General features: G+C 55.5%; 16 protein-coding genes across 16 annotated transcripts; 8 read left to right on the forward strand and 8 right to left on the reverse strand.

Annotated features, from left to right (window-relative positions):
- Window positions 1-185: 185 nt before the first annotated feature.
- BO86DRAFT_323705 (phytanoyl-CoA dioxygenase family protein) lies at window positions 186-1259 on the reverse strand (the record flags this gene model as incomplete). The annotated part of the gene is made up of 3 exons (XM_025668433.1): window positions 186-537; window positions 626-1001; window positions 1058-1259. The coding sequence occupies 3 exons, from the start codon at window positions 1257-1259 to the stop codon at window positions 186-188; spliced, it is 930 nt and encodes a 309-aa protein (XP_025523112.1).
- Window positions 1260-1722: 463 nt separating this feature from the next.
- Window positions 1723-2980, forward strand: BO86DRAFT_323707 (aldehyde reductase II; the record flags this gene model as incomplete). The annotated part of the gene is made up of 5 exons (XM_025668434.1): window positions 1723-1992; window positions 2051-2228; window positions 2284-2456; window positions 2505-2604; window positions 2673-2980. The coding sequence occupies 5 exons, from the start codon at window positions 1723-1725 to the stop codon at window positions 2978-2980; spliced, it is 1029 nt and encodes a 342-aa protein (XP_025523113.1).
- Window positions 2981-3066: 86 nt separating this feature from the next.
- BO86DRAFT_422568 (uncharacterized protein) lies at window positions 3067-3693 on the reverse strand (the record flags this gene model as incomplete). Its single annotated transcript, XM_025675350.1, has 2 exons — window positions 3067-3185; window positions 3222-3693. 2 exons carry the CDS (start codon window positions 3691-3693, stop codon window positions 3067-3069), a joined length of 591 nt encoding a protein of 196 aa, XP_025523114.1.
- Window positions 3694-4042: 349 nt separating this feature from the next.
- Window positions 4043-4503, forward strand: BO86DRAFT_323850 (Dabb family protein; the record flags this gene model as incomplete). Its single annotated transcript, XM_025668443.1, has 3 exons — window positions 4043-4108; window positions 4183-4293; window positions 4348-4503. 3 exons carry the CDS (start codon window positions 4043-4045, stop codon window positions 4501-4503), a joined length of 333 nt encoding a protein of 110 aa, XP_025523115.1.
- A 143-nt stretch (window positions 4504-4646) lies between these two features.
- On the reverse strand, window positions 4647-6019 carry BO86DRAFT_403934 (transaldolase; the record flags this gene model as incomplete). The annotated part of the gene is made up of 7 exons (XM_025673966.1): window positions 4647-4706; window positions 4764-5106; window positions 5207-5438; window positions 5497-5605; window positions 5662-5790; window positions 5844-5896; window positions 5944-6019. 7 exons carry the CDS (start codon window positions 6017-6019, stop codon window positions 4647-4649), a joined length of 1002 nt encoding a protein of 333 aa, XP_025523116.1.
- A 249-nt stretch (window positions 6020-6268) lies between these two features.
- BO86DRAFT_323763 (SGNH/GDSL hydrolase family protein) lies at window positions 6269-7536 on the reverse strand (the record flags this gene model as incomplete). Its single annotated transcript, XM_025668438.1, has 4 exons — window positions 6269-6463; window positions 6556-6811; window positions 7015-7279; window positions 7374-7536. 4 exons carry the CDS (start codon window positions 7534-7536, stop codon window positions 6269-6271), a joined length of 879 nt encoding a protein of 292 aa, XP_025523117.1.
- A 611-nt stretch (window positions 7537-8147) lies between these two features.
- BO86DRAFT_323704 (aldolase) lies at window positions 8148-9416 on the reverse strand (the record flags this gene model as incomplete). The annotated part of the gene is made up of 5 exons (XM_025668432.1): window positions 8148-8216; window positions 8275-8813; window positions 8899-9007; window positions 9056-9149; window positions 9316-9416. 5 exons carry the CDS (start codon window positions 9414-9416, stop codon window positions 8148-8150), a joined length of 912 nt encoding a protein of 303 aa, XP_025523118.1.
- A 578-nt stretch (window positions 9417-9994) lies between these two features.
- On the forward strand, window positions 9995-13060 carry BO86DRAFT_422572 (non-ribosomal peptide synthetase; the record flags this gene model as incomplete). The annotated part of the gene is made up of 1 exon (XM_025675351.1): window positions 9995-13060. The coding sequence occupies one exon, from the start codon at window positions 9995-9997 to the stop codon at window positions 13058-13060; it is 3066 nt and encodes a 1021-aa protein (XP_025523119.1).
- A 198-nt stretch (window positions 13061-13258) lies between these two features.
- Window positions 13259-13591, forward strand: BO86DRAFT_323852 (uncharacterized protein; the record flags this gene model as incomplete). Its single annotated transcript, XM_025668444.1, has 1 exon — window positions 13259-13591. A coding segment is annotated over one exon (333 nt), but the record flags the coding sequence as incomplete, so codon positions are not given.
- Window positions 13592-13613: 22 nt separating this feature from the next.
- On the reverse strand, window positions 13614-14041 carry BO86DRAFT_383206 (uncharacterized protein; the record flags this gene model as incomplete). The annotated part of the gene is made up of 2 exons (XM_025670830.1): window positions 13614-13854; window positions 13944-14041. The coding sequence occupies 2 exons, from the start codon at window positions 14039-14041 to the stop codon at window positions 13614-13616; spliced, it is 339 nt and encodes a 112-aa protein (XP_025523121.1).
- A 634-nt stretch (window positions 14042-14675) lies between these two features.
- BO86DRAFT_403938 (flavin-containing monooxygenase) lies at window positions 14676-16772 on the forward strand (the record flags this gene model as incomplete). Its single annotated transcript, XM_025673967.1, has 5 exons — window positions 14676-15285; window positions 15341-15447; window positions 15507-16045; window positions 16108-16561; window positions 16647-16772. The coding sequence occupies 5 exons, from the start codon at window positions 14676-14678 to the stop codon at window positions 16770-16772; spliced, it is 1836 nt and encodes a 611-aa protein (XP_025523122.1).
- A 333-nt stretch (window positions 16773-17105) lies between these two features.
- BO86DRAFT_441146 (MFS general substrate transporter) lies at window positions 17106-20364 on the forward strand (the record flags this gene model as incomplete). The annotated part of the gene is made up of 6 exons (XM_025676233.1): window positions 17106-17202; window positions 17250-18317; window positions 18377-18550; window positions 19043-19158; window positions 19265-19763; window positions 20123-20364. 6 exons carry the CDS (start codon window positions 17106-17108, stop codon window positions 20362-20364), a joined length of 2196 nt encoding a protein of 731 aa, XP_025523123.1.
- Window positions 20365-21561: 1197 nt separating this feature from the next.
- Window positions 21562-22650, forward strand: BO86DRAFT_383209 (LLM class flavin-dependent oxidoreductase; the record flags this gene model as incomplete). Its single annotated transcript, XM_025670831.1, has 1 exon — window positions 21562-22650. One exon carries the CDS (start codon window positions 21562-21564, stop codon window positions 22648-22650), a length of 1089 nt encoding a protein of 362 aa, XP_025523124.1.
- Window positions 22651-22860: 210 nt separating this feature from the next.
- Window positions 22861-23698, reverse strand: BO86DRAFT_392866 (copper transporter family protein). The gene is made up of 3 exons (XM_025672902.1): window positions 23580-23698; window positions 23489-23519; window positions 22861-23411 (listed from the first exon to the last, which is right to left on the reverse strand). Exons 1-3 carry the CDS (start codon window positions 23628-23630, stop codon window positions 22921-22923), a joined length of 573 nt encoding a protein of 190 aa, XP_025523125.1. The 5' UTR covers window positions 23631-23698; the 3' UTR covers window positions 22861-22920.
- Window positions 23699-23887: 189 nt separating this feature from the next.
- BO86DRAFT_392867 (ferric reductase family protein) lies at window positions 23888-25984 on the forward strand. Its single transcript, XM_025672903.1, has one exon. The coding sequence runs from the start codon at window positions 23921-23923 to the stop codon at window positions 25892-25894; it is 1974 nt and encodes a 657-aa protein (XP_025523126.1). The 5' UTR covers window positions 23888-23920; the 3' UTR covers window positions 25895-25984.
- Window positions 25985-26569: 585 nt separating this feature from the next.
- Window positions 26570-27067, reverse strand: BO86DRAFT_323814 (uncharacterized protein; the record flags this gene model as incomplete). Its single annotated transcript, XM_025668440.1, has 1 exon — window positions 26570-27067. A coding segment is annotated over one exon (498 nt), but the record flags the coding sequence as incomplete, so codon positions are not given.
- Window positions 27068-27410: the final 343 nt, after the last annotated feature.

Consider the following 27410-nt stretch of genomic DNA (forward strand, 5'->3'; position numbering starts at 1 on the left):
AAGCCCTAAGTCCGACGCGGCGAGGGCAGGGGACGGGGCTCAAATCATACTCCTGGGTGGGCCAACCACCTATTCTCCTGAAGTTCTTGTCAGAAGCCTTGGTCCTGTTTCTGTCTCCCCTGCCCTGGGGCCCTTCTGAAGTCCATACAATGCCGAACCCAGCCAACACACACCCATCGCACCCCTCAAAAGTCCTGTGGTCTAGCATCCTGCAACAACTCCGGATGAAGCAGATAGAACGGACTGAGTTCCTCCACATACCCACAGGCCGGATCACTCATGGAATACCCGATAAACCGCTGGGTCGCATGGTCGTACCGCTGCACCACCTCCCGCGGCACCGCCAGGTACTGATTCTCTTCCTGGCGGAGGTAGCCGCGCACAGCGAAGGTGGCGTACGCGATGCGGCGTTCTTCGCGGCTGGTGTTGGCCCCACCTCCGTGGTAGAGGGAGGAGAACATGATCAGAGCATCACCCTTGTCCAGCTCAGCCACGACACAGTCCCGCACATCGGGCGGCGTCGTGCGGTGGGTTCCCCTATGCATACACAAGCAAGAGAATGAAAAGTTACCAATCCGGTTGCTTATCGTGTTGTCTTTCGACCAGCCAGACGGGAAAGGCTTACCAAAAATGACTCCCCAGGATGAATTGCGTCCCCCCATTCTCTTTGGTGACTTTGCACCCCGCGACCATCATGCCCAGCGCTGTCTCGCGGGTCTGGTCGCGTTCATCGTCCCATGCCTCGATCTCCGGCAGGATGTTGTGGTTGATGTACGAGTCGCGGTGCAGCGGCTGGGCCTGGGCCCCGGGCCCGACCTCGATCCCCGTGCACGAGGTCACGTACGGCTTGGACACGGACTCCTTCTGCTGGTCGCCCCACCAGAACACGCTGCGCGTGGTGAGGAAGTGCGCGCAGACGGCCTGGAAGAGGGGGTTCATCACCTGGGTGCGGGTGTAAGTGGGACTGAGGGCGATCATCGAGGGGGCCCGTCGGGTTTCCTCTACCACCATCGGTGTCAGCAGGTAAACTCATTTGAGGCTGTGGAGAGACTCTTACTCGGAAAAAAGCTGCCGTTCCATTCGAGATCGCGGTGGAGTCTCTCCTGGACATCCTGGTTGACCTGGTCGACGTCTGCGGGGGAAACGAGCTCCTTCACAACCAAGCAGCCATCACGCTTGAGGATCGCGATGATCTCCTCGAGAGGAGTTTCCTTGGAGACGGTCTGGACCCCGGGTCTTCTGCTTGGAATCTCTGTCATGCTGGATGTGGTGACTGAGGTTGGGTTGATAGTCACGGAGAGAAACCGCTGCTCAAGTGTGGAGGACTCAGTGAATATATTCTGGGTTACGCTATAGCACATTTCACTTCCACCCAGGAGCTGAGCATCACATGCTGCGCCTGCCCAGACAGTTGGACCAGCTGGCGGATCGGAGTCAATCGCAGATGTTTGATCAGCACAAACATTCGGGTCACCACGCTCTTTTTAGGGCTGGGAGGGAGGGGATGGTAAGGCTTCAATGCAGGTCAGTGGCACGTGGAGACACCTTCACAGAGTGATTTGTCTATGAGATGATATCGTAATAGCTTGAGATCAGTTGACCTCACATAGTCGATCCTGTGTTCGACGACGTAGATAAAGAAGCAGCTGCATACACTCAGCCCATCCAGCACTTCTCCTCGACACAAATCCAGCGTTCGCTACTATACAACAAAGAAGAAACATGCTGCACTCAACAGACTACGTCATCCCCCCAGGCTCCCTGATCCTGGTCACCGGAGCAAACGGCTACATCGCGTCGCATACCATCGACATCCTGCTCCAGCGAGGCTACAAGGTCCGCGGGACGGTTCGCACGGCAAAGCCCTGGCTGGATAGATACTTTACGGAGCGTTACGGGGAAGGGCGCTTTGAGAGCATCATAATTCCGATGCTGGACGAGCTGGACATGTGTCGTCGTGCGATGCAAAATGTTTCTGGAGTGCTGCATGTCGTATGTCAAGCCATTCGACATGTCTCAGAACCGTGCTAAGACACGACATCTAATCCAGGCATCCGACATGTCCTTCAATTCTGACCCCAATGCGGTGATCCCATGGGTCAAGAGAGCGACAATTCACCTCCTGGAAGCCGCCGCCAGTCAACAATCTGTGACGCGCTTCGTGCTGACATCGTCATCTACGGCGGCGCTGCTCCCGACGCCAGGTCAGAAGACCATAGTCGATGAGAGTAGGTCTCCTGCCTCTCTGGTGAAGTTGTTCTTCTGAATGTAAGTGTGAGACAGATACATGGAACGAGGTCTCCGTCCACGCCGCCTGGGATGAATCAACGCCGCCCGAGACGAGAGCATATCATATCTACTCCGCCGCCAAAACCGAACAAGAGCGTGAGGGCTGGCGATGGGTGAGGGAGCGCAAGCCCCGGTTCGAGTTCAGTACCGTCGTCCCGAACTCCAACGTAAACAACCCAAAACCACCAGCGCTTGCAGAGTCTAACCGCAGGTAGTTCGGACGGGTCCTGCACCCTCAAATCGCAGGATCGAGTATGATCCGTATGAGAAATCTCCTACGCGGCGACGGCTCGGTCATGGACGAGTTCCCTCCACGTAAGTCTTTCGGCCCAGATGCGAAAGCAATTCGCCCCAGTACTCTCCATCCTCACCGGCTCTACGAGCAGAATGGTACGTCAACGTCGAAGACACGGCGCGACTGCATGTCATTGCACTACTCAGTCCCGCCGTGAAAGGAGAACGCATTTTCGCATTTGCATCGGAGTTCAACTGGACGGACGTGGTCAGCATCCTCCGCCGGCTGCGTCCAGACAATGCCCTAATCCCCGACCCGCCTGCCAACGAAGGCCGCGATGCAAGTGAGATCCTCCCCTCGCGCCGCGCAGAGGATCTACTGCGCGAATTCTACGGCCAGCCGGGTTGGATTAGTCTGGAGGAGACCATTGCTGCTGGAATTGAAGACGTGCCGTAGCAGCATGCGTAGACAGCTAGACAGCATCCATAGCATAGAATAGCATAGCCCTCTGCGTCCCAATGTGAACAATTCTAGGCTAGAGATCAAAGCCCATCCTCCATTCCCTCCACAGCCAGCCCTTCAAACCACACATCAAAAGCATCCGCCTCACCAGACGGATTCGCAACAAAGACCCCAACCCAGCACTCCTCCTGAATCAAATCTCCAATTGACGGAGCAAACACCCACCCCAACTCACGGAGAACCTCCCTCTCACCCTCCCCATTTTCCGTCCGCTTCACGCGGCTAACGATAAGATTGTTCTCCTGACGTATCAATTCCATCGTCACCCTACCCAGTTCATGATCCGCCGGCACAAGACTACAATCCGGCCACCGATCCCGCCCCACCGTCGCCAGGACCCGCCTACCCTCCAGAACCTCGAGACCGGTTTTCACCCATCTGCGTTGGCCGTCGGACTGCGGGAGCAGCAGAGCCAGGCCGGCCTGGGCGTAGGGTTTTTCAGCTAGCCCCGCGGCGATGGTGACGCGGGCCCCTCGGAAGGAGGCCAAGGGCATCGCCTGGTAGATGAACGGGGCGGTGAAGATGCAGGTGCCCGGGGGCGAGGCCCACAGGTCAGTGGCGGGAGGGGCGCGCAGCGAAAAAGAAGAGGAAAGGTCGGAGGGGGTGGGGAGGGGGGCGGTGGTGTGCTGTGTTTGCCATTCCGGCATTGTTGCTTGTCAATGGGTTGTGTGTTTGTTGGATAAGTGGTCTGGTTGGTTGGCGGTTGATTGATAGGGTGTTTGCTGGGGAGGTGCACCTGGTTAATATCAAGTCACTGGCTCAGATGGATAGGCTGGAGCTGTCCTGGATACAAGCGGCTTTTAAATATGTCCGTCACGGTGGTGAAGATGTTTGCTTGTCCGTTGATCCGGGGGATTGACGTGGCCCGGCGGATTGATAATCGTGATTGACCAGGGGACAGGGGCTATAAATTTACGCGCCGGCTCAGCAAGCAAGGTGATGAATATACAGCGCTTATCGATTTCCTGGAGAGTTGGCCTGCCCCGGCAAGCAATCATGGTCGTCACTCACATCGTGCTCTTTCAGTTCAAGACTGGCCTGACACGAGAGGTGGTCAATCAGGTGGGTTCCCACTTGCACCCAAACGATAACTACCTGCAGAAGTCAAGCATTACTTAGTCTGGCTGCTGGTCTAGGCCTGCAAGGACGTTCTCGCCCTGAAGCATCGATGCATTCACCCCACGACCGGACAGCCCTACATCGTCTCCTTCCGGGGTGGCAAGGATCATTCACCCGAGGGAATGCAAGTGAGTGCCCTAGGTCCGAGGCTGTCAAGTGCTCAGATGATAACACTGGCCCAGCATGGGATTACCCACGGGTTCGTAGCTGAGTTCGAGTCGCCTGAGGATCGGGACTACTACGTCTCCAGCGATCCGGTTCACTTGGGACTGGGAAGGGAGCTACATCCTCTAGTTGGCCAGGTTATCGTGGTAGACTTTACAGGGGATGTGTTGTAAAGGCAGAATGCTATCCAGCTTTCACTAGATATCGGTGTTGGATGCTACCAGAGATAGCCCTAACTCAACAATTTCCAAGAACGGTTCATTCCCGCGAGAATTTCCCATTGAATCTAGCCGAACCATCGCCATCAGCCAACCTTCTATTGCCCTCCCATGACTCTCTCCACCTTATGCTGAAAATCCGCGAAGATTGCAATAGCCTGGACAGTGTCATTAGTCAACCACCAAAGCCAACCACCGACACGTAGGAAACGAACCTGGAACAGCCGAGCCTGGCCTCGTCCCCCATCACTCGCCGCAAAATGCACCCGATAACCGGCTTCATTCTCGATATAGCTGCGAGGCAGCTGCTGTTGCAACGCCACAGAAGCATTCGACCGAAACAAGGATTTCTTCTCTAGCGAGTCAACCGCCTCGTTCATCCCAGCCAGTCTCTCCAGGTCCTCCGGCGGGATCGTATGGGCCGCCACCCCAGCCAACTGCAGGATCTCCTCGACGGACATGCAGCTGCAAGCCTTGACACGGGTGGAGATCCCGTGCTGGACGTAGTACTCTTGGGCCTGGACGCAGAGGTCGAGGAGGGGATCTTGATCTTTGTATCTGCTCTCGCTTGGTTAGCCCATCTCTCCAGGTCACCCGTGCCTGCTAACCATCGACAAAGAATGCAACAAGGGTACATGAGGGGTTGGAAAGAACGAACGTATCATCGAAGCCAGCCTTCAGCTCGTGCACAAACGGCGAGATCGACACACACCCCGCTTCGCCGGCGAGGACCGCTTGCTCCATCGTGAAGATGGTGGTGGCGAGGGTTTGGATGTTCTTTGCCCGCAGCGCATGGCAGGCCTTCAGTCCCTCGAAGGTCGCGGAGATTTTGATGACGAGGCGCGAGGGGTCGAAATGCGGGTCGATGTGGTGGAAGATCTCGTGGTATCCTTTTCATGCGCGATCAATGTGGATTCTATGGGGCGTGTGGAAGGTGGTGGCACTTACGCAGACACGTCTGAATCACTTTCGTAGTGGAGAAGGCATGGCATGGGTTGACCATGACATGGACGGCGCCGGTGATGTACGGGAGGACTCGTTTGGCCAGTAGAGCGGTCTATTCCACGAGTTGGTAAGACTTAATTGAAGCACGGCGGAGAATGCGAAACGTACAGCGATCTCAACCCGAAGCTCGGCGAGCGTTACGCCTGGGTACTTCTGATGGAGATCTTGGGCAATGTCAATCGCCTGCGCGACCAGATCCTTGTTCTCCTCCTTTTGGACTTGGAAGTATGATTCTGCCTATATCCTTAACTTTTAGTATGTCTTTCACTGGTGTCAGGAGAGGCACATACTGGGTTGGAGGTGGCATCTGTCCACGGCCCATCGAGACCTCCGTTACGGGCAGCTGAGATGCTTTAGCATCAATAGCTAAGAATCAAGAAACAAGCATACCTTCGAGATCCAGACTATCCAGGTCAAGCTGGGTCGTGGAACGGAGGTACGTTAGAACGTTAACAGTGTCAGCCATGTTGAATGTAGTACGTTTAACAGTATCAGTTTTGCTGAGGATTGTCGGCTCAAGGTACAGGTAGTACTCATAGATATCACAGATATCACCTCCTCCACTTCAGCAGCAACCCGCACTCAGTTCTTGCCTCTACAATTGAACATTTCAACATCACTGCTGTGAGTCTCATAGTACGACAATGCAGACCCGTACCATGCCAGCCAGTCTCAAGTGCTACTTTCCGCCTTATCAGCTACACACCCAACGGCCTCAATCCAAACCACCGTCGAGCAATCCCTCCAACTGCCTCGCCAGAACGAAATGAAACTCCGACCTCGGATGAAAATCATCCCACCACACACAACCCTCCTCGTCCATACACGTTCCATCCCGGAACCCATACCGCTTGGGGTCATCCAGGACCGCATTCATAAAAGCAAACACGTCGAAGAGCGTCATCGTCGCCTGCAGTCACGGTGGCACAACAAGCATAACCGATTAGCAATGCGTACATCAATAGCTTTCCAACCCAACGGGAATGCAGAGGGGTGACGTACATCCGGAAATCCCCCGGCCCACCGCTTCACCATCCGCTCCAATAACAGATTGAATAAGTGGACAGTAGTCAGATGGCGAGCGCGTCGTCTCGGACTGTGAGTCAGCATGTTTGGCGTGCGGGTGGTCGGGGGCACATTCATGACCAGAAAGCGCCGGGCGCCGCAGTCGTGCAGTTCTGTCAACAGCCGAGAGTACGTGTCCAGTGCAGCGGTGAGTTGTAGGAGGGGGTTGGGAGAGAGGTAGCTGAATTGTACACTGTCATCCACCCAATTGAATTCATGGTTGTGTAAGTTTGTGCATTGACTGGTTTGCCCGAGTAACATCTGCAAGGCAAGGGTAGGATAGGGTAGGGGCAGGCGGATTGGAAATCGGACTGGCAAACATCCCCAACCACACATAACTCGTACATGATCAAACAATTAAGACGTATGGACGACGGAAATAGTGAAGGGACGTACTCATTGATCCCCACCCAAATCACAAACAGCGCTGCATCTGCAACCTCCGTCCAAGCATCGGGTGTAGTCCCTGCCGCTCCTCGACAGTAATGCCTTCCAAACATCTCCCGAACCTGACTCACCACATCCCCCGGCTCATTCGGAATCACCTCATTATCGATCGTAGCTCCATACACCGCCAGGTTATAGCTAAATGTTAAGGTGTGGTTAAAGTGGGTGGTTAGATACCCGACCCAGTTGATTCCATCGGAGGCGGTGCCTTGGCCTTCACCCGTCTTGGATCAGTGATCAGTGGGCTGGACTGGGGGGGAACATTCATCACGTCGAAAACAAACCCCTAGAGAAAAAAGGAAACACACCTAACTCCGGATTCCCCATCGGATTCCCCACGGCTGGCTGCTCAGCCGACACATTGAAACCGGTGGTGGTGTAGGAATCGCCACTGTTCCCGTCGCTCAAGTCAGGTCCCGGCCCATTTAGGGCTACGATTACGATCTTGTACAAGGGAGGAATGAACGACATACAAAGTGAATAGATAGTTCACATTTCTACCCAATAGCTCGGGTACTGGCAGTGGCAGCGCCGCCAGTCCGGGTACCAAGACTTGCTGGAGTTTCATGACGAACCTCAACCTGGGTTGTATACTCTGCCGTAAGAACAGTGTCTGGCCGCTGGGAACTGGTTCATCTGTATAACGTGGTACTAGATGCATCTATTTATCGGACACTGCGGCGATCCGTTCTGTACGACGCTCAGGGTGAGACTTTCAGCTCCTGGGCTGGATTAGGGGTGGAGTCAGCTCTGGTTATGTGCTCTGGAGAACTGAGACCTCGTTTCATGTTGCACAATCTTCGTGATGCGCTCGCGCTCACGGCTGTGTGGAACCTCGCACAACGTACACAACCCCACATGGTGACTGATGCAACCGCATCACAGTCACAGTCACGGCTCAGTCGCATAAGGACATCATCCACAATGACCCGACCGAGCGCATTGCCAATGGGATTATAGCAAACTGTAAACTACGAGTAGATCCTACAGAGAATAAAATCACAGAGAGAAAGTAGCATACTCGTTGCATTCTGCGAAATGAGGTAGTCAAATACTGTCCTAAAAATACTCTTATGCAATGCTCACGCACGCGTCGCGTCCCGAACCAATTGCTCGGCCTTAGTTTGAAAATCACAGAAGATGTTGATCGCCTAGAAGGAAGATCAGTACGCAGTTCCTGAGCCTTTTCCACAGTCCAGAGTCACCTACCTGCCCAAGTTTCAACTGAGCACGGCCTTCCTCTACTCTCGCAAAAGCCAGGCGATACCCGGCTTCATCGTTGATGTAAGACGGGTAGGCAAGCGTATCTTGCATGACCTCCCTATCCTGGAACAATGACAAGCTTTGCACCTCGTCCACCCCCTTGTGGCTGGACTGTAGCAATTTCAGGTCATCCGGGACCAGGGTAAATGCTGCCACACCGGCCAGCTGCAAGATCTCGTTCAATCCGATGGTCGCACATGCCTTGACCTTGGTCGGCAACGACTCCTGCCGATACCACTGCTGGGCCTGGACACACAACAGCAGTAATGGATCTGCGCCCTTATAGCTGGGCTCAAAAATTGCTTTCAGCTCATGCACAAAAGGAGAGATGGAGACGCAGCCAGCTTCTCCGGCCAGGATGGCCTGCTCCATTGTGAACAGGGTGGTTGCCAAGGTCTGAATACGTGAATACCGCAGCTCCCGGCACGCCTGCAACCCCTCCCAGGTGGCAGCGACCTTCAGCACCAGACGGGAGGGATCGAAGTCTGGGTCAATCTCATGGAACAGACGATGCAGTCCTGTCCGCGAGATATAGTCAGCGCCGGTCAAAGCAGTCCATGCAAAACTCACTTTTTGCGGCCTCCACGGTCTTGCGCTGATCGTAGGCGTAGTTAGGGTTGACCATGAGGTGGATGTTTCCCGTCACGAAAGGTCGAACATTGATTGCCAGAAGAATGGCCTGGATGCTTCATCAGCCTGTACAGTCAACAACCTCTGCTTGACTTACCCCGATCTCTATCGTCAGTTCCTCCCGCGTGACAGTGGGATATTGTTGATGGAGACTAGCAGCGAGTTCGATAGCTTTGTCGAGAACAACGCGTCTGCCCTCCTTGGCGAGTTCCGTATAGTACTCATACTATGTTTTGACTTTCAGTATGAGAGAGACATCTCGTTGTGGCACCCAGTCTTACCTGATTTGAAGTGCAATCAACGCATTGTTCAAACTCTTTTGCCACTACAGGAAGTTCAACCACTGTTCTCTGTCACAGCATCATCGGGAGACCCATACCGGTCACATCAAACGTATCCAGATCTACCTGCGTTCTCGCACGTAGATAATCGAGTAAATTGATCTGGGTGCTCTGCATCTTGGTCTTGATAAGGGATCAACAGCGCAGTTCAGACTAGTAGGTAGACTATTGCTGTTTTGTTGTTGTGTCAAACTCTCAGTTCGACGAGCATGACACTCGGCCCCTAAATATAGAATCGTCACGACTCAACCAGCCTGGTAGATCAATGTGAACTTGCTAGCTGCCAACCAATCAGTGCACTGTATCCACTGCCACTCCACCCAAGGTGACACCGCTACGAAGTTCGTCACCGATCAATCTCATTGTCTGCACGTCCAGTCAGCGCCAAAATTGTGGATCCGGAATGGAACGGTACCGGGCGCAGCTAGCCCTCCGAAGGCCATAGCAGGTTAACAACGTCCAGAGTGAGCTGCATTGTGAAATTGAAGAGTAGCAGATCAGTTATCAATGAAATCAAGCTCGCTCCTGGCGCTTAGTGGGCTCGGTGTCCCGCAAGCATGATTGCAAACACTGAAGCAGGCTGAGGTGACATAGCGGACTCATCTCTGTCTCCGTCGTGGTATCTCTTGTCCTTGTCAGGTTGATACCTCCCTGTTCTTTTCATTTTGTATTGTATAGTGAATTTATCCCCAAGAATGTTTAACGAAAGCAGGCCCGAGCTGAGTCTGGCCCAGCTACTGGCGCAAAAGGTGCAGTTATACGCAGATGATACTGCCCTTGAGGAGGGTGACTATCGCGTAACGTTTCGGCAACTGCACACAAAGGCTCTGAGTATTGTCCTCGAGCTCGAGAAGCTCGGAGTCACAAAGGAGCAACCCATCGGAATCCTAATATCGAGAGGGATAAACCATATCCTGGCCCAGGCGGCCGTGGTGTATGCCGGAGCAACCTGTGTCCCTCTAGACATTGAACTTCCTGATGACCATCTCGAACGACTCTTGCTGCATCTAGGGAACTCTCTAGTTCTATCAGATCACTCCAACGCACATCGACTGCCAAACCTGCAACATCTGGCTGTCAATTGGGACTCTGCTGAGGGAGGAACAGTTGATCAGCTCTCGGTGTCCGACAATTCGCCTTCCTGCTGCTCCCATATTCTTCACACCTCCGGGTCCACCGGTCAGCCAAAGGCCGTGCGAGTGCTTGCTGCTGGGCTAATCAACCTCGTTTTCAACGAATTTGCCCCAATTCATCGTGGTGACCGCGTGGCCCACGTCTGCAATGTGGGATTTGATGTATCGCTGTGGGAGATCTGGTCTGCGCTCTTGCACGGTGGAACTGTGGTTGTCTTTCAACGAGAGGAGTTCCTGGATCCAGTTATCTTTGAGCGACGACTCCAGGTGGACCGAATCAACGTGATGTGGCAGACCACTTCATTGCTTGCTACCATCGCACATACCTGTCCCCATGCCTACTCTCATGTTGATAGCTTGTTAACAGGTGGAGAGGCCATCCATGTCCCCACCATCCGAACCATCTTCGCCAACGGTCCTCCGCGGAAGCTGTTCAACGTCTACGGGCCGACGGAGCTGTCCATCTTCACGACTTACCACCTGGTAACTCTGGAGGACATTGAAAGGGGTGAGATTCCCATTGGGAGACCCCTCAGTGGGTACGACGCCTTTGTAGTCGACGAAAACCTCCACCCCGTGACTCAGGGCAGCGTGGGAGAGTTGGTAGTGGGTGGCACCGGAGTCGCAGGGGGATATTTTGGACAGCCCGAGAAGACAGCCCAGGTGTTTGTGTCTGCTCCTCACCTCCATGAGAACTGCCAAACATCCCCGGGATTGCTCTACCGGACAGGCGACCTTGTGCGGCGAAATGATTCCGGGGACATCATTTATATTGGCCGTCGCGACAGCGAGGTGAAGATCCGCGGACAGCGAGTCGACCTGGGTGCGATAGAGAAGGCTCTGCTGGCGATCCAGCTTGTGGTACGCGCCGTGGCACTGAGAATTACACTTGATGAGCTGGATGGAGGATCCGCCCTGCTTGTCTGCGTGATTCCTTTTTCTCCTAAGATCACATCTACCGCTATTCGTCAGCTTTACATCGAACAGGCACCGCATCTGATGGTACCTCGCATTCAGGTTGTCGAGCGGATCGCTCTCACTGGGAGCGGGAAAGTCGATCGCAAAGCGCTGGCCAGCGGTTACCTGCAGAGCCTGGCACCGATATCATTGAGAGACAATGAAGTCAACGGCGCCAAAAGTGTGGAGGATAAGCTACGAACCTTGTGGCAGGAGCTACTCGGACTACCCAACGCCACCTTCCACGACGATGACGATTTCTTCGTCCTCGGGGGAACCTCGCTTCACGCTGCACTGCTCGTGTCTCGTCTCCGACAACTCTTTTGTCGTGAAATCCGCGTCTCGGTGTTGTTCGAGAATTCCTCCTTCCGGACGTTGTGTTCATTGCTTCGAGCCAGCGACATTCCAGCCCTAACGGACCACACAACCTCCGCGCAGGCAGAATGGCAACGCGACTGTCGCCTGGGACTCGACCTTCGACCGTTGTCGCGCTCAATCCCTGACTGGCGCAGTTATTCCGAGGGCGTCGTCTTCCTGACTGGCGCCACAGGCTTTGTAGGAGCCTTCGTCCTGGCTGGACTCCTTGCACTCAGCGAGGTGGAAACGGTAGTGTGTCTGGTGCGTGCTACCGATGCCCAGCATGCCCACCGCCGCATCCGAAAGGCTTTACTCAAATACAGTCTGATGCTCACGCCCGCCCAAGAAGCACGGATTATTGCTATGGCTGGGGACTTCGCCCACGAGGATCTGGGATTGACCCCGCAGCAGTATTCGTGGCTCTCGCACTGGACGAGCGTGGTGTTCCATCTTGGAGCGCACGTCAACTTCGTGCAGCCGTACTCGAGCCACCGCGCGGCGAACGTGCTGGGGACGCTGCACTTGATCCGGTTTGCGAACAGCGGCCGCACCAAGGCGCTGCACTACACATCGAGTATCAGCGCGTACGGACCCACAGGTGTGGTGAATGGCCACACGCATCTGATGGAGGAGGAGCAGCCGGCCTCGCACATGTCGGCTCTTCCTTTTGCCATGGGTTACGCGCAAAGTCAGATGGTGGCAGAGACTATCGCCTGGAACGCGATTGCTCGGGGCTTACCCATCACCATCTACCGGCTCGGGTTTGTCCTGGGCCACAGTGAGACGGGGACGATGAACCCGGACGACTTCCTGGCGCGGGTCGTCGCCGCCAGCCTGCAATGTGGCTGTTATCCGCTGCTGCCTGGTCATCGCGAGGATATTGTCCCGGTGGATTGGGTAGTCTCGACACTTTTGCATATCGCCTCTGGCTCGCAGCATGCCCGTCAAGCGTATAACGTGGTGCATCCTACAGCAGGCTCAGGTGTGGAGCTCTCGACAATCTTCACTCTGCTGAACCAGGTCCGCGGCAAGACGCCCCTGCGTCCTGTTCCTTATTCCGAATGGGTTGGAGTTCTGGCGCAGACCCACGAAAGTCCCCTTCAATCTTTGCTCCCGTTGTTGGAGGAGAAGGTTTGGGAAGGACGCAGTCTGTGGGAGATGCAGCAGGGGATGCCAGAATTTCGGACCGAGAATCTCTGCAGAGCTTTGGCTGCAGCTCCACAGCTGTTGGAATGTCCCTCGCCTGCGTCTCTGGTGGTGCGATACAGTCCCCACTGGCTGAGGGGTAAAGTCTCGAATGTGTCCTCTATTTAGTGATTGTTGTCTGTGTAGTAGATTGTCAAATAGTTCTCAAATGCATTCGCTGTCCACCAGCCACCTCAGTATGTCCCCTCCTTCTATATAAACACCCCCCTGTAAGGATTCTCCACATCCATCTCCTCCTCCTCAGCCGTTGACAACGCTCTTCTCACCCGACATGGACTCCCAAACGCTACCGAATAAGGAGGAACATCCCTCGTAACCACGGATCCGGCCCCGATTGTCGAGCCCTGCCCGATCGTCACACCGGGAAGAATGACCGTATTCGCTCCGATCCAGCAATCATCCTCGATGAAGACCGGATGCCCGAACTCGACCCCCCTCCGTCGCGAGAGAACACTGGGATCGTGGCTGGCGGCAATGATGCTGACGTTCGACGCGATCTGGACCCGGTCCCCGATGACGACCAGGCTGGTGTCGAGGACGGTGAGTCTGAGGATATTAGCCAATTCCAAGAGGGGTGTCTTTGTCCAGGGTATAGCCACTCATCGTCTCAAGGACAACATCACTCACGCGGTGAAATAAGGTAAGAGAATCCAGATGTAACTTACCCAAAATTCACAAAAACCTCCCTCCCGAAGGAGATATTGCACCCGTAATCCGGCCGGAAGGGCGGCTCGACGAACGTCTTGTCCCCTAATTTGCCGACTAACTTGCGTAGCAGCTCTAGTCTCACTTCTCCAATCTTATCAAAGGGGACAGTGGTGGTTTCGAGGTTGTTGTAGGCAGCGGCGAGGCCGCGGGCGAGATGGCGGGCTTCCAGGAGGGCGGGGACGGTTGGGTCGTACCTTGACCACTAGTGTAAGCCTTGACTTGATTAGATATAGGGGAGCAAATAGAGAGTGTGTACATCATCCCCGATATCATTTTCTCATACTCCTCCCCCGATGGAGTGCCGTTGAGGTCCTGCGCGAGGGCGAGGATCTCTGGGCGCTTGGCGGGGGCAGCGAGGCTGTATTTTGGTGGGGTGGACATCTTGATTCAATGGCCTGTATTCAAGTAAAGGTAGTCACCTAACTTTGAATAGCTTCTCAATGGAGTTCTATCCAAGTGGTGAGGCTATCACCGATTGAGGGGTGGAGCGCACTGCAGTGGGAACAAGTGTAGCACGCCATAACCTCAACGAGCATTTATTAAACTCATTCATTAGATACTTTTCAAAGACTGTTGCGTTGACGTGTCCGGGACCAGGATCCCCCGGCTACTTCTTGCAGCACAAGATGATGCTAGATGCATGGCGCCTTATCGACTGGCTCTGAGGCGCCCATTCGAAACCCTATGCAGGGATGGCTCATTGTGAAGGCTGCCGCCAGCAAACACCCCCAACAGATTGTAATTCTTCAGGATCGTCATCGAGCAGATAGACAAGGCAATTGGCACTTGTACGGCAGACTGCAGGAGTCGGTCATTGTAACAATACATACAATATAGAGTACAAACAAGGTTGAAGTCATGTAAGGGTTCAGGGGCAGATGTTGCGGGTAGGAACAGATCTTGACATCGGGAGATATTTGATGCACTGTACCTGTACCAACTATCTACTGAACCTCCATGTAATAGATTCGAGATATCAACCCACAGCATTCACCTCACGGAAAGCGCAGTCAACATGACACCCCCCTACCACCACATCATTCAACTTCCCACCACCCCCAACGTGAATCCATCTAGCATCAACCCCACCACCGTCGCTCAGGAATGGCTCGCCCTACTGAACATCCAACTAATCGGCAACACCTCCATCACTCTTACCAGCCTCTTCCATGAAGACAGCTGGTGGCGCGACATGCTCGCCCTGGACTGGGATTTCCACACGATCCGAGGCTGTCCCAACATCCAAAGGTACCTCGACCAGCGCCTTCCCCATGCGCAACTGCAGGATGCGCGTTTGTACAGCGATGAGGACACAAAGCCCGCCATGGACACCCCATTCCTCGGACTTACATGGATCACGGCAATGTTTGCCTTCGAGACCCGATTTGGCCACGGACGCGGGGTGTTCTACCTAACCCCGACCGAGGAGGGAGGGTGGAAGGCATATTCCGTGTATACTGCGCTGCAGGAGCTGCATGAAGCGGAGGAGACATTAGGGCTGCGACGGCCACATGGGACCATCGAGTCCATGCCGGGTGGAGTTGCGCAAGGAAACTGGCTGGAGCGAAGGCAGCGCGAGAAGGAGTTTGTGGACATCGATCCCACAGTGTTGGTAGTGGGTGCAGGTCAGAGCCTTTCTCGGTTGCTGATGTGAATGATATGCTAAACCCTTCCTTTCAGGCCAAGCAGGACTCAATCTAGCGGTGCGCTTGCAGACCATCGGACAATCGTGTCTCATTGTAGAGAAGAACGAGCGCGTGGGAGATAACTGGCGAAAGCGATATCGGGTCTGCACATCCTCTCAACTCCAGATGGAACGGATAAGAAGGGACTAATACGACTGCAGACCCTCATTACTCACGACCATATAGAAACCTGCCATCTCACCCACTTGCCCTTTCCCAAGACTTGGCCCAAATATCTTCCCAAAGACAAGCTGGCAGACTGGCTGGAATCATATTCAACAATCATGGAGCTAAATGTTTGGACAAAGACAGAAGTCAGGTCGGCGGAGTATAATCAGACGGCGGGGTATTGGACAGTCTGCCTCGTCCGAGACGGAGTCGAGCGTGTTCTACGCCCACGACACATCGCCTGGTGCGCAGGACACTTGGGCCTACCCAAGGTCCCCAGCTTCCCAGGGCAGGCGGACTTCAAAGGGACGATCTACCATGCGAGTCAGCATGCTGACGCCAGGGCATTGGCCCCGCAAGGCAAAAAGGTGGTGGTAGTGGGGACCGGGAATAGTGGCCACGACATTGCGCAGGACTTCTACCAACAGGGAGCAGTCGTGACGATGCTGCAGCGGGGTCCGACGTATGTCCTGACCGAAAAGCACGGATTGCCTTTAATCCCGGAGAACCATGGCATCGACGATGACAATCGGTGAGGATGCTCCCTCACGCTTCCCTTTCAACCTCCAACCAGCAGCCCTAACAGACACACAGCCCTCCCATCAACACGCAAGACATTCTCTCCGAAAGCCTGCCCTGGCCCATCACTCTTGCCCTCTGCGTCGACCTTACCAAACGCATTTCCGCCGCTGATTCTGCCGTTCTCGAGGGCCTCCGATCCATCGATTTTCAACTGGATTTCGGCCTCGACGGCGCCGGACTGCTACGCTCGCTGGTCTCCCGCGGCGGGGGCTACTACATCGACTTCGGCTGCAGTCAGCTACTGATCGACCGCAAGGTCCACCTGCATTCGTGTGCGGGCGGTATTGCCTCTTTCGACCAAGGGGGTCTGCACCTCGCCGACGGCACTTATCTGGCTGCAGACATCGTGGTGCTGGCGACGGGGTACGCCAACATGCGCGACTCGGTGCGCCACTCGCTAGGGCCGAAGGTGGCCGACCAATGCAAGGACGTGTGGGATCTGGACGAGGAGGGTGAGATACAGACGGTGCGTACAGCAGCAGCATTACCCACATCCTCCGTACATCACCGCGCAGACCAGAAATTGCCGGACTGACCGAATCCCCGAATAGATCTGGAGACCGAGCGGGCATCGCCATTTGTGGCTCATGGGTGGAAGCCTATCACTGTGTCGCATTTACTCCCGTTTCGTTGCACTGCAGATCGCCGCCACGGAGCTGGGGCTGATGGCGCAGTGAGGGTGCATTCTTGGGTCTTGCTTTAGCGTGACACGAGGGCCGTCTGTGCTTTTTCTTTGTCTGGCTGAGGCCAATCAGTCGCCTTTCGCAGTAGGAGCCATTCGCTCTGCATCGCCATAGGCCGGTTGATTAGAGGAACGAGTGACTAGGGCGTACGGATTCGTATACCAGTGGGGGAATGAGGGTTATCGCTTGTGTCGTAGCTGAGCTGACAGGCTCAGAAGGTGCTAGAATGATATTCGAGAATGTCGTTGCTTGAATTTAACTACTTGTAGTCACTCGAACATTTCCTCACGCAATGTTCCTCGATCCTAGACCCAATTGACTGTCGCCATGGCCTCGAAAATCATTCCCACGAAGCCCATCGGCTATGGGTGGCGATCCTCGCGCCTGTTCATCTTGGCAGTCATTTCCCTCGCCATGTTCGCTGGTAAACACCCCGTTATTTTTCCTCGCGCCCTCTAATCGAATCGACAGACACCTTCCTCTTCAGCTTCATCATCCCCATCCTGCCCGACATCCTACAAGACCGACTTCAACAATCTTCCTCGCACACGCAGCTCCTCACCTCCATCCTTTTGTCCCTGAACGCGCTGATCTCGATCCTCATCGCGCCGTTCACCGGCCATTTAGCGGATGGCTCCAGGTCGAAGAACCAGTGGATGGTGATCTCATGGGTGACCAACGCGATCGGCACAGCCATCACAGCATGGAGTACTACCGTGTCTGTTCTCTTCATTGGTCGAATCATCCAAACCCTGGCCGGGTCGGTGATCTGGATCGTCGGCATGGCCATTCTTGGGGATACAGTGGGAGCGAAACATCTGGCTAAAGCCCTGGGTTTGGCCATGCTCTTCGTGTCGGCGGGGCTCCTCAGTGGACCGGCTGTGTCGGGGTCTCTCTACCAGTTCGTGTCCTACGTTATGACATGGGGGAGTGCATTCGCCGTGATACTCGTCGGAACTCTCCTGCAACTCCTCATAGTCGGTCCTTTCAACAACGATATGTGCATTGAGGAGTCTCCCACAGAAGAAGAATCACAGATCCGAAGCCCGTTGCTCTCCTCCGTATCCCACCCGGAGAGCACGCATTACTCAACAATCGCAGAATCCACCTCTCTCCCCACCCAGAATGTCTACACCCTCATGCTACGCAAGAGAAGGGTAGCTACAGCACTAATAGCGGACACCCTCTTCGCGATCATCATTGCCAGCTTCGAGACGACGATCCCCATTCACATCAAGGCCGTCTTCCACTGGGAGTCTCTCCAAGCAGGGCTATTGTTCCTGCTCCTGCAGGCCCCATCGATGATCCTCGTCATCCCAGCTGGGTGGCTGAAAGACCGGATTGGGATGCGATTCCCCGTGACGATCGGGTTCCTGTGTCTAGCCCCGTCGCTGTGGTTACTCGGGGTTCCGGGACGCGCACAAGACGTTTGGTGGACGGACAACGAGGATATGAACCGGGTAATCTACATCGTTACACTACTAGCGATCGGGGTCTGGCGGACTTTGTTGCTGGGGTTCGGGGCTGTCGAGGTTCTACGTGAGTCAGTCGAGATTGTTTGTCTAACAGAATCCAAATTTAACCCTGAATGTGTGAAGACGGCGCCAACGAGCTTTCGCACGAGTATCCAGGCATCTTCGGGCCGCACGGCGGGTACTCGCGGTCGTTCTCCATGTCCAACATCAGCTGGAAGCTGGGGATGTTTGTGGGGCCCTTGGTCTCGGGGACCTTGACGGAGAAGATGGGATATTACCAGATGAATGTGGTTCTAGGTATGCTTTCTAGTTTCTGGGTAGGCTGGGCTGGTTTGAGTACGGACTGACTCTGGTTTGATAAATGCCAGCGGTGCTGTGTTTGGTGATGGGCGGTGTCACCTTTCTCGTCATCGATTGAATTAGACGATGCTTGGAATGAATGGTGGATGATGAGAGATAATCTGGAACGATTGCTAGAGGTGGTTGGCCGAGAGGAATGGATTGAAGTACGCAGTCATTGAGGCCTCGGCATTAAAAAGATAGCTGCATATGCTACTCTAGGGTTAGCAAACATGCACGACATGTAGATGTTGACGTGTTCGCAGGTGCTCATACGTTCTAGCTCGATTCGCAATCTACCTAGACACATGTCAGCTGGCAGCTCAAGTTTAAATAGGTTCAGCTAGCCTGTCTGTATGCTCATCCCTCAATCTCACCAAATCTACCATCCATCATCCCAGCCCAAACATGTCCCTTCCTAGCTGATATACACTCCCAGTATGTCTACAGCAATGACCGAACCCCAAGTAATAGCCCTAGCAGGCGGCAGCGGCGACCTGGGCCACTACCTCCAGGCAGAGCTCCTCGAAGATCCCCGTTACAGCGTCGTGATTCTTACTCGGCAGGTAAGCCTTCGAGCCCCCATTCCCCCCTAGTCCATCGCACTTTTCTACTATCTCTCATACTATTCACCTTATCAACTCTCAGTTAATCAAAAGACTCATAATAAAGACCAACCCTTCCACCCCAGCCACTGAAAGAGTGACCACCCAAACCACAGACTACACCCTTCCCTCCCTCCTACACATCCTCCGCACCACCCGCACCACGGCCCTAATCTCCCTCCTCCGCTGCCCAGATGACCAATACCTCCCCCTCCACACCACCCTGTTAGAAGCTTCTCAGCAGACTGAAACCTGCACCCGCTTCATCCCATCCGAATGGGCAGGGGACATCGAATCTTTCCCGACCCTGCCGCGAGCATACGGTCGGACTCGTCTTCCGTTCCGGCAGACTCTTGCCCAGCAAGCAGATTCCCGGAAATCCGAAGCCCCATCCCACCCCGTGAAGAAAGTAGAGTACACATTGCTGAATCACGGCTGGTGTATGGAGTACTTCCTCCCGGCCCACAAGTCCTATCGCAGGTGTATGCCGGGGGAGTTTCCGATCGATCTTACACGATGGAAGTACACCGTCCGCGGGACGGGAGAGGAGGCGCAGAGCTGGACGTGTGCGCGCAATATAGCTTGTGCGGTGGGGAGATTACTAGCTGCTGATAATGGGAGTTGGGTGGGTTTCTTCCATTCTTTGTCTTCTCCTAATTGTGGGCTGTTATGGGAGGTCATTCCATTGTCACAGGTGGTTGATGAGCGTGAGGCATAAGGGTTAGGGCTAACACTACCCTAATCTAGGAGCCGGTCACGTATGTGGTCGGGGAGTGGGGGACGTTCAATCAGATGGCTTCCCTGCTGGAGAGAGTCTACGGTATGTTACTCTCCCTTTCCTTCGAGCTGTGACTCGGTATCTATCCTATGCCAGTTCTATCTATGGCAAAAAGGAGTAGAAAGAGGCGTGGCTCATAAATGGCAGGCCGACCCTTCGAGAGAAACTACCGATCGGAGGAGGAAATTGGAACCACGATCCAGCAGTACGAGGACCAGCCGGAGAGTCTGGAGCTGGCCATCGCCGAGGCGGAGGAATGGACGATCAGCGGTGCTACTGCCTGTCCTCAGGAGAAGACGCTGCGACAGCGAGAGAAGTTCTTTGCCGGTATGCATTTCACTACCGTGGAGGAGCTGCTGTGGAAGGCAAAGGTGGAAGAGCGGGTGTAATGCCGTGGATGAATTTGTGCTGCATAGCCTGGAAGGATTTATTGTACTACATAGCACACAGAAGATTCTCTTCCAGCCTCACAATACACTCAGGAGTTGCTAGCCGTGACACTGACCCCTGTCGCTTGGGTTGTACAGACTGCCTTGTGCTCTTTTTTAAAACCCCGCTGTGGCTGAGCAGATGGCCTTCTTTCTTATCTCACCCGCTCTATCCTTTTCTTAGATTCATTCTCTCGTCAACTGCACTTCAATTCAAAGGCTGAACGTACCTTTCAAGACCAGCCCAGCGGGGACAAGGTCTCCCAAGTCCAGAGCGACATCAATCAAGCCCTCGGACTCTCCGGCCAGCTCCTCACCCTAATCAAAAGGCCCCATTAGCTTCGCATACTCCCGATTCACCACCCACAAATCTCAGGCCCGAAACATCGGCCAGTGGAAAGACGAGGCCGACGACGGAGACGGACACTGGCTCGTGCCCATGCTACGACGAGAGGCATTCGAAGATCACTTCTCCCAGCGGGATGGAGTACTCACATCACGAGAGCCTTTGCCAGCATAAGGCTGCTGGGCCTACTTTCTGCATGCCTTGCGGATTCGGCCTGGAACAAACGTGTTGGACTGGAAGCCAGGTGTGGCCCACAGGGCAGTGTGCAACAGCGAGATGGTCATGGTGAAAGACGGCGTTATCATTTGTTGAGTAAGCTCTCAATGTATAGCATGCAGAGCAAGGGTGTAGATGTTCATGATGAATCTTGTAGAAGCAGCGGCAGGGTTTAGTAGGGCAAGATCGGAGTCGACCCTTCCTTCTCGATCAAACCACACATCGCCACTGCTCAACTTTCATCTTCACGTCTTATTTTGTTGAGTAAACAATCATGAACAAGCGTTACTTCATCTGCAAATGCTCTTATCTCTCTCCCACCCCAGTTTGTCAGCACGACGCAGCATTGATGACGTGATTGCGGGGGGTTTGACGCCATGCAGCCAGGAACCGACCATCACCCCTCATGATACGCTCAGACCAGAGCTATCGGATCAACCCACAGCCAACGCCATCCAACCTGCAGTTGGTGCCATAACAAGTGCCGGCATCCGATGTTCGGAGGGGCGGCTATAAAGCCAGCCAGCTGGCGGCCGACGACAGAACACACCCATCTCCCAGCCCTAACTCCAACCAAACCACCATCAACCAGCACCATGCCCACCGAATTCATCAGTCTCACTTTCCCCAATCCTTCGACGGAGCTCAACCCCATCCCCAATGCCCCCATTGACCCCGACTTTCTCGTGCGGTATGCCCGGTCGCTGGACGACTACGGGTTCAACTACACGCTGGTACCCTACGACTCGTCGTACTTCGACCCTTTCACGACGGGTGCAACCATCGCCGCAGTAACCAAGAACCTCAAGATCATTATTGCTCTCCGTCCCAACACGCTGTACCCCACCGTCGCCGCCAAGGCCCTGGCAACACTGGACCAACTCAGCCGAGGCCGTGCAGTGGTGCATCTCATCGCCGGAGGCAGCGACGCCGATCAAGCGCGGGAGGGCGACTTCCTGACCAAAGAGCAACGCTACGGCCGTCTAGAGGATTATATCCGCATCCTGCGACGGGCCTGGGAGTCCGACGAGCCATTCGACTGGGAAAGCCCCTACTACACCTTCAAGGGGTTCAGCAACCGGGTGCGGCCCGTCAACGGCACGATCCCGGTGTCGGTGGGCGGCTCGTCCGACGAGGCCTACCGCATCGGCGGCAGTCTGGCCGACATCTTCGGACTGTGGGGAGAACCACTCAAGGAGACGAAGGAGCAGATCGATCGCATCTACGCCGAGGCAGACAAGGCCGGGCGCCCGGAGACGGACCGGCCCCGGATCTGGGTGACCTTCCGGCCCATCACGGCGGAGACGGACGAGCTGGCCTGGGCCAAGGCGCATCGCACGTTGGATCTGTTGACGTCGCACCGCCAGAACGGCTTTGGCCGCGTGGCTGCCGATGCGCCGCCGCCGCAGAACGCGGGCTCGCAGCGCTTGCTGGAGATCGCCAAGCGGGGGGACGTCCAGGACCGCGCCCTGTGGTATCCCACCGTCACGGCCACCAATGCGCGGGGCGCCTCCACCGCGCTGGTGGGCTCGCATCAGACCATCGTGGATTCCCTGCTGGACTATGTCAAGTTGGGCGCAGAGCTGATCTCCATCCGCGGGTATGACAACTACAACGATGCGGTGGACTATGGCCGGTATATCCTGCCTCGGGTACGGGAGGAGTTGGCCAAGGAGCAGGCTTAGCTGTATACTAGTCAAGTTAGTGTAGGTATTTGAGAGATAGCCCATAAATAGACCATTTTCTTGTCCTCTTCACCTGCACAAGACTCTTGGCGCGAGGAATTGAGCGCGTTCGAGCCACTTTCAGGCATTTCAGGCAGAATCCTCTGACTCCGCCACAATTCATATCAGTCACGTGACTACTGTGTCTACCCATACTACTCGACCGACACTAGCATAATCATCAGCATCGTTATTGACAAATCTAATTCGAAACGCAGTCCTATACTGCATCTACCCACAGCACCCCGTCGTCCACTCCTCCGGTTTGTCTGGGACCGGCGCAGCAACCTCCCCGGCCAGCTTCCCCTTCGCCGGAAGCACCACGCGATACTCCCCGCGGTCACACAGCACTTTCCCCACGAACGCCCCCAGAAATATCGAAATGATCATGTACCCATTATACGACATGGCGTTCAGCATGATGATATACGCTAACCCGAACTGCATCGTCTGCAGCAGTGCGCGGATGAGTTGCTGCACCGGACTGGCGCGGAAGGTCACCACCATCGGCCCATCGGCCAGCGTGTCGCCGCAGAAGAACTGCGTGCGCTCGGCGGGGGACTGCGCCGCGACGTGCCGCTGGAACTGGCGCTGGAGCCGCTCCTCGTACTGTTTGCTCAGCAGGCGCAGGACGTCGAGGACGACGACCAGGAAGGCGACGCCGATGCAGGAGACGGCGAACTGGCCGGCGGTGGTGATGTGCCAGGTAGAGGCGAGGAAGCCTGTTGACGGAGGAGTTAGGGTTGTGTTTGTGGTGATGCGGGAATGGGGATTTGCGACTGAAGATGGGAGATCGTACAGCTATCAATGGTGGTCCAGTTCCAGAGCATCTTTATGCGGATTAGTCATTGTGCTGTTAATGCATGCATAATTGATGCTAGTACACATACCGTCACCGAGCAGGCGCTCGAATTGGAGGAACTTGGCATGTCCATATCCATGGTGGTGGTCGTGATCGTGGAATGGGGTGTGCAGTTACGGTACAGCACACTGTAGTCCAAGATGGGGGGAATAACCTCACCACCCTGAGCAGGAAATCCACCGGGTCTTATATGGAGGCGAGAAATGAGCAGATTATCACGCAGGATGCTTGGCAGTGAGCAGATTTCGGTCTTGGCAGGCTCCACTCGACAGCGGGTCGATGAGATAAAAGACTCCAGATGCCCTGCATATGGGCCAGCTACTTACTCTGCCATGTACAGTACATTCCCCTCCTCCCGTCGATCATCACATGGGCCATATTCAGGATTTCTCCCAGGATTCCGCTCTGGAGGAGCATTGGGGCTATGTGGCCCGCCAGATCCCCTGCACCAAGGATGCCGGCACCTGCGCCTACCTCGACGCCGTCTACCATGGCCACGACGTCACCATGCTGTACAGCTTCATCCTGTGGGCCGTGATCGTGGGCATCTTGTTCCTGTGGGCGATGGGTGGGCGGTTGATCCGCATTGAGCGAATGCCCTCATCCCCCAAGACCACGCCGCCGGCAACGCACAAGCAGAGCGCACTATATCGGCTCTCGAGGACGCTCCAAGCCCTGACGCGCCACCATCTGCTCCCGGAAGCCCTCCCCCCGGTGTTCGGCCACACGACGCGGCTGCAGGTGCTCATCTTCCTCGTGCTGTCGGGCTACCTGCTGGTCTTCACCCTGGTGGGTATCACCTACAAGACGTGGACGACGCCCATCAGCGGCAGTACGCAGTCAAACATCCGCAGCGGGCTGGGCCCGTGGGCGGACCGTGTCGGCGTGCTGGCGTTTGCCCTAACACCACTGTCCATCCTGCTCTCCAGCCGGGAATCCCTCCTGTCGCTCATCACCGGCATCCCCTACCACCACTTCAACTTCCTACACCGCTGGCTGGGCTACGTGATCTACGCCCAGTCGGCCCTGCACACCATCGGCTGGACCGTGGTGGAGGGCCGTCTGTACCAGCCGCAGCCCAGCCAGTGGAACAGCTTCATCGCGCAGCCCTACATCATCTGGGGGATCGTGGCGATGATCCTGCTCACCTTCTTGGTCTTGCACAGCACGAAGACCGTCATCCGACTCACGGGGTACGAGTTCTTCCGCAAGGCGCACTACGTCGTGGCGATGGTGTACGTGGGGGCGTGCTGGGCGCACTGGGCGCATCTGTACTGCTGGATGCTGGCCTCGCTGGTCGTTTGGCTGCTGGACCGGGGGGCGCGGCTCGTGCGGACCTTTGTGCTGCACCACTTAGGCTTGCCTTCGACAGCCTCCAGCTGGGGCCTGCACATCCCCCACGCCGCGATGCAGCTGCACGCCAACCCCACCGACGGCGACATCATCCGGCTGGACTTCCACCACAACCACGACCCCTGGCACATCGGCCAGCACTTTTTCCTGTGCTTCCCCGACCTCAGCCTCTGGCAAGCGCACCCGCTCACCCCCTGCAGCGTGCCCGACACATTACCAACCGGCCAACAACACACCTACCTGATCCGCGCCCGGAAGGGGCTGACGCGCGTCCTCGCCGATAGAGCACGCACACAGACACCCCAAGCCGGGGAAACCAGCACGATGACGAGTCCCGGGCCGACGACCCCCGTGCTCCTCTGCGGGCCGTACGGACAATCCATCGAAGACCCCTCCTCCATGGGTGGCCTCCCGCGCAGCACAAGCAACCTGCTCTGCATCGCCGGCGGCACCGGCATCACCTTCGTCCTCCCCCCGCTCCTCCAGCGCGTTGCCACCCCCATCCCCTCCGACCAACAAATCGAACTCATCTGGATCATCCGCCGCACAGCCGACACGGACTGGATCGCGCCGGAGCTGGACATCCTGCAACGCGTGGCGCAGACGTCGCCGAATTCCTTCCGCGTGCGCATCTTCGTCACCCGGGATGTTCCGGACGACAATGCCAGCAGTGACCCCGAGACAGATGAGAAGACCCCGTGCTGCGGCTCGACGCTGCCGGATCCAGACCCGCCTTTTGCGGTGCATTACACCCTCGCGGATAAGGCTGGTGCACAGGGATCGAGCACACATCCAGACCTCACTGCCCAAGTGACGGAGTTTTTAGGTAAAGTGGTGGACGGGCCGACGCGGGTGTTGGCCAGCGGGCCCGCGGGCATCATCACCACGCTGCGCGGGGCGGTGGCAGCGCATAATCAGCCAGGGAAGGTGTGGCGCGGAGAAGAGAGGTGGGATGTCGAGTTGGTGCATGATGATCGGGTCGAGTGGTAGTTTTGGGGGCGGTGTATATGCTGTCGCAAGGGGGAGAGTCTGTAAATAGGAGGGAGGGATAGAGTTGGATGATGAATATATGAGATACCCTGTTCAAGTCGGTTCAAATGATGCAGCAGGTCAGTATATGCCGGTAGTGGGCGATGGAGAGTCTAGATCATGGATACGTAGTGGCTGTGGGTGACGGTGAATGGCCATGGTTGTACGTGCCCTAAAAACGTGTTTTGTCCACGTTGTCGATCGCTGCCTTGGGAAGTCCGAATTGACTACTTGATGTCATGGTGTGTTAGCTGGCTGCAGGGATTTTTCTTGTCGTGCCGTCGCCTTCTGCGTCGCATCATCGAAGTCAGTAGCATTGTCCAAAGTACCTTGCATGTGGTTTTGCCCTTTGAAGCTACACGTTTGACTTGGGGGATAGGCTTGATCGATATGGCCTGGTGGTTAGCACCCTCCTACTAAGGGAGTAATTTAGCTTGCAACTGATAAAGTCAGCCACTGCTCTTCTGGCACTGCTTGTCCTCCACTGACTGCCATTGCTTCGCCACAGATCGTCTGAGATTCTTCTCAAAGGTCATACCATCCTTGGTATGGTTGCAGTGGCTACTGTGGTTCCATTTACCCCGGGGTTTCAACCTCGACCAGGTTTGCCTTATGGGCGGGTATTCCTTCCTGGGACTATCCATGATATGGCCATGACTTTTCCCATGCCATTCTGTCCTTCTCGGAGTGGGCGAGTGGGCCAACGATCTCGGCCTTGGCTTGGTCCGGAAGCAGTTTCACTTGATCATGGTGGCCCGGTGAGACTACCCCTTGCTCGGACCACAAGTTACCGAACGACTGTCTTAAACTCTGCATCAATTCCATGGTCTTTATGGCGCCAGCGGCATCCTCCTCGATTGCATCAGCCTCCCCAGCGGAAAAATGGAACGCAATCGGTGGATTCCCAGCAGCCTGGACGCCCGGTAGAGTTAACCATTCCTCTTCCAGCTCGGGCATCCGAGATTGGTAGAGCGCCTCTCCATCGACAAGGATATTCTGAGCCAACAACATGATCTCGAAACTCGGGGTCTGTCGGAATTCCATGGCTCGAAATAGTTGTTCGTTATTCGCACATGTGAACCGTCGATATAAAGCACTGAGCGACATTTGCAGGTACAGACTCTGGGCTGCAGCCGACCATCTCCATGATGATGTATTCCGCGCCCACGGGATCCTCGGTTGCCTTGGAGCTCCAATCAAGCACTCTGGGTACCGGAGTATCTAGATGATTTCTGACCTAGAGGACGCTTAAGAATTGAAAGGAGAGATTGGAGTTCTCTCGCTTACAGAATTCAGGGTTGCCACTTCGCTAGCCATGGTATAATGAGCCCGCCCCGCGTTAGGGTTGGGGATCTTACCAACCACCTGTGAACCGTCTTGCATTGTGAACAAAAACGCCTTATTGAACAATTTTCGACACGGGCGCATTGGGTGAGCGTCGAGCCAACGGTCTCAGCCGCACGCTTCGCCAGTTCAT

Source organism: Aspergillus japonicus (genome assembly GCF_003184785.1).
Source record: "Aspergillus japonicus CBS 114.51 unplaced genomic scaffold BO86scaffold_78, whole genome shotgun sequence".
NCBI classification, from domain to species: domain Eukaryota; kingdom Fungi; phylum Ascomycota; class Eurotiomycetes; order Eurotiales; family Aspergillaceae; genus Aspergillus; species Aspergillus japonicus.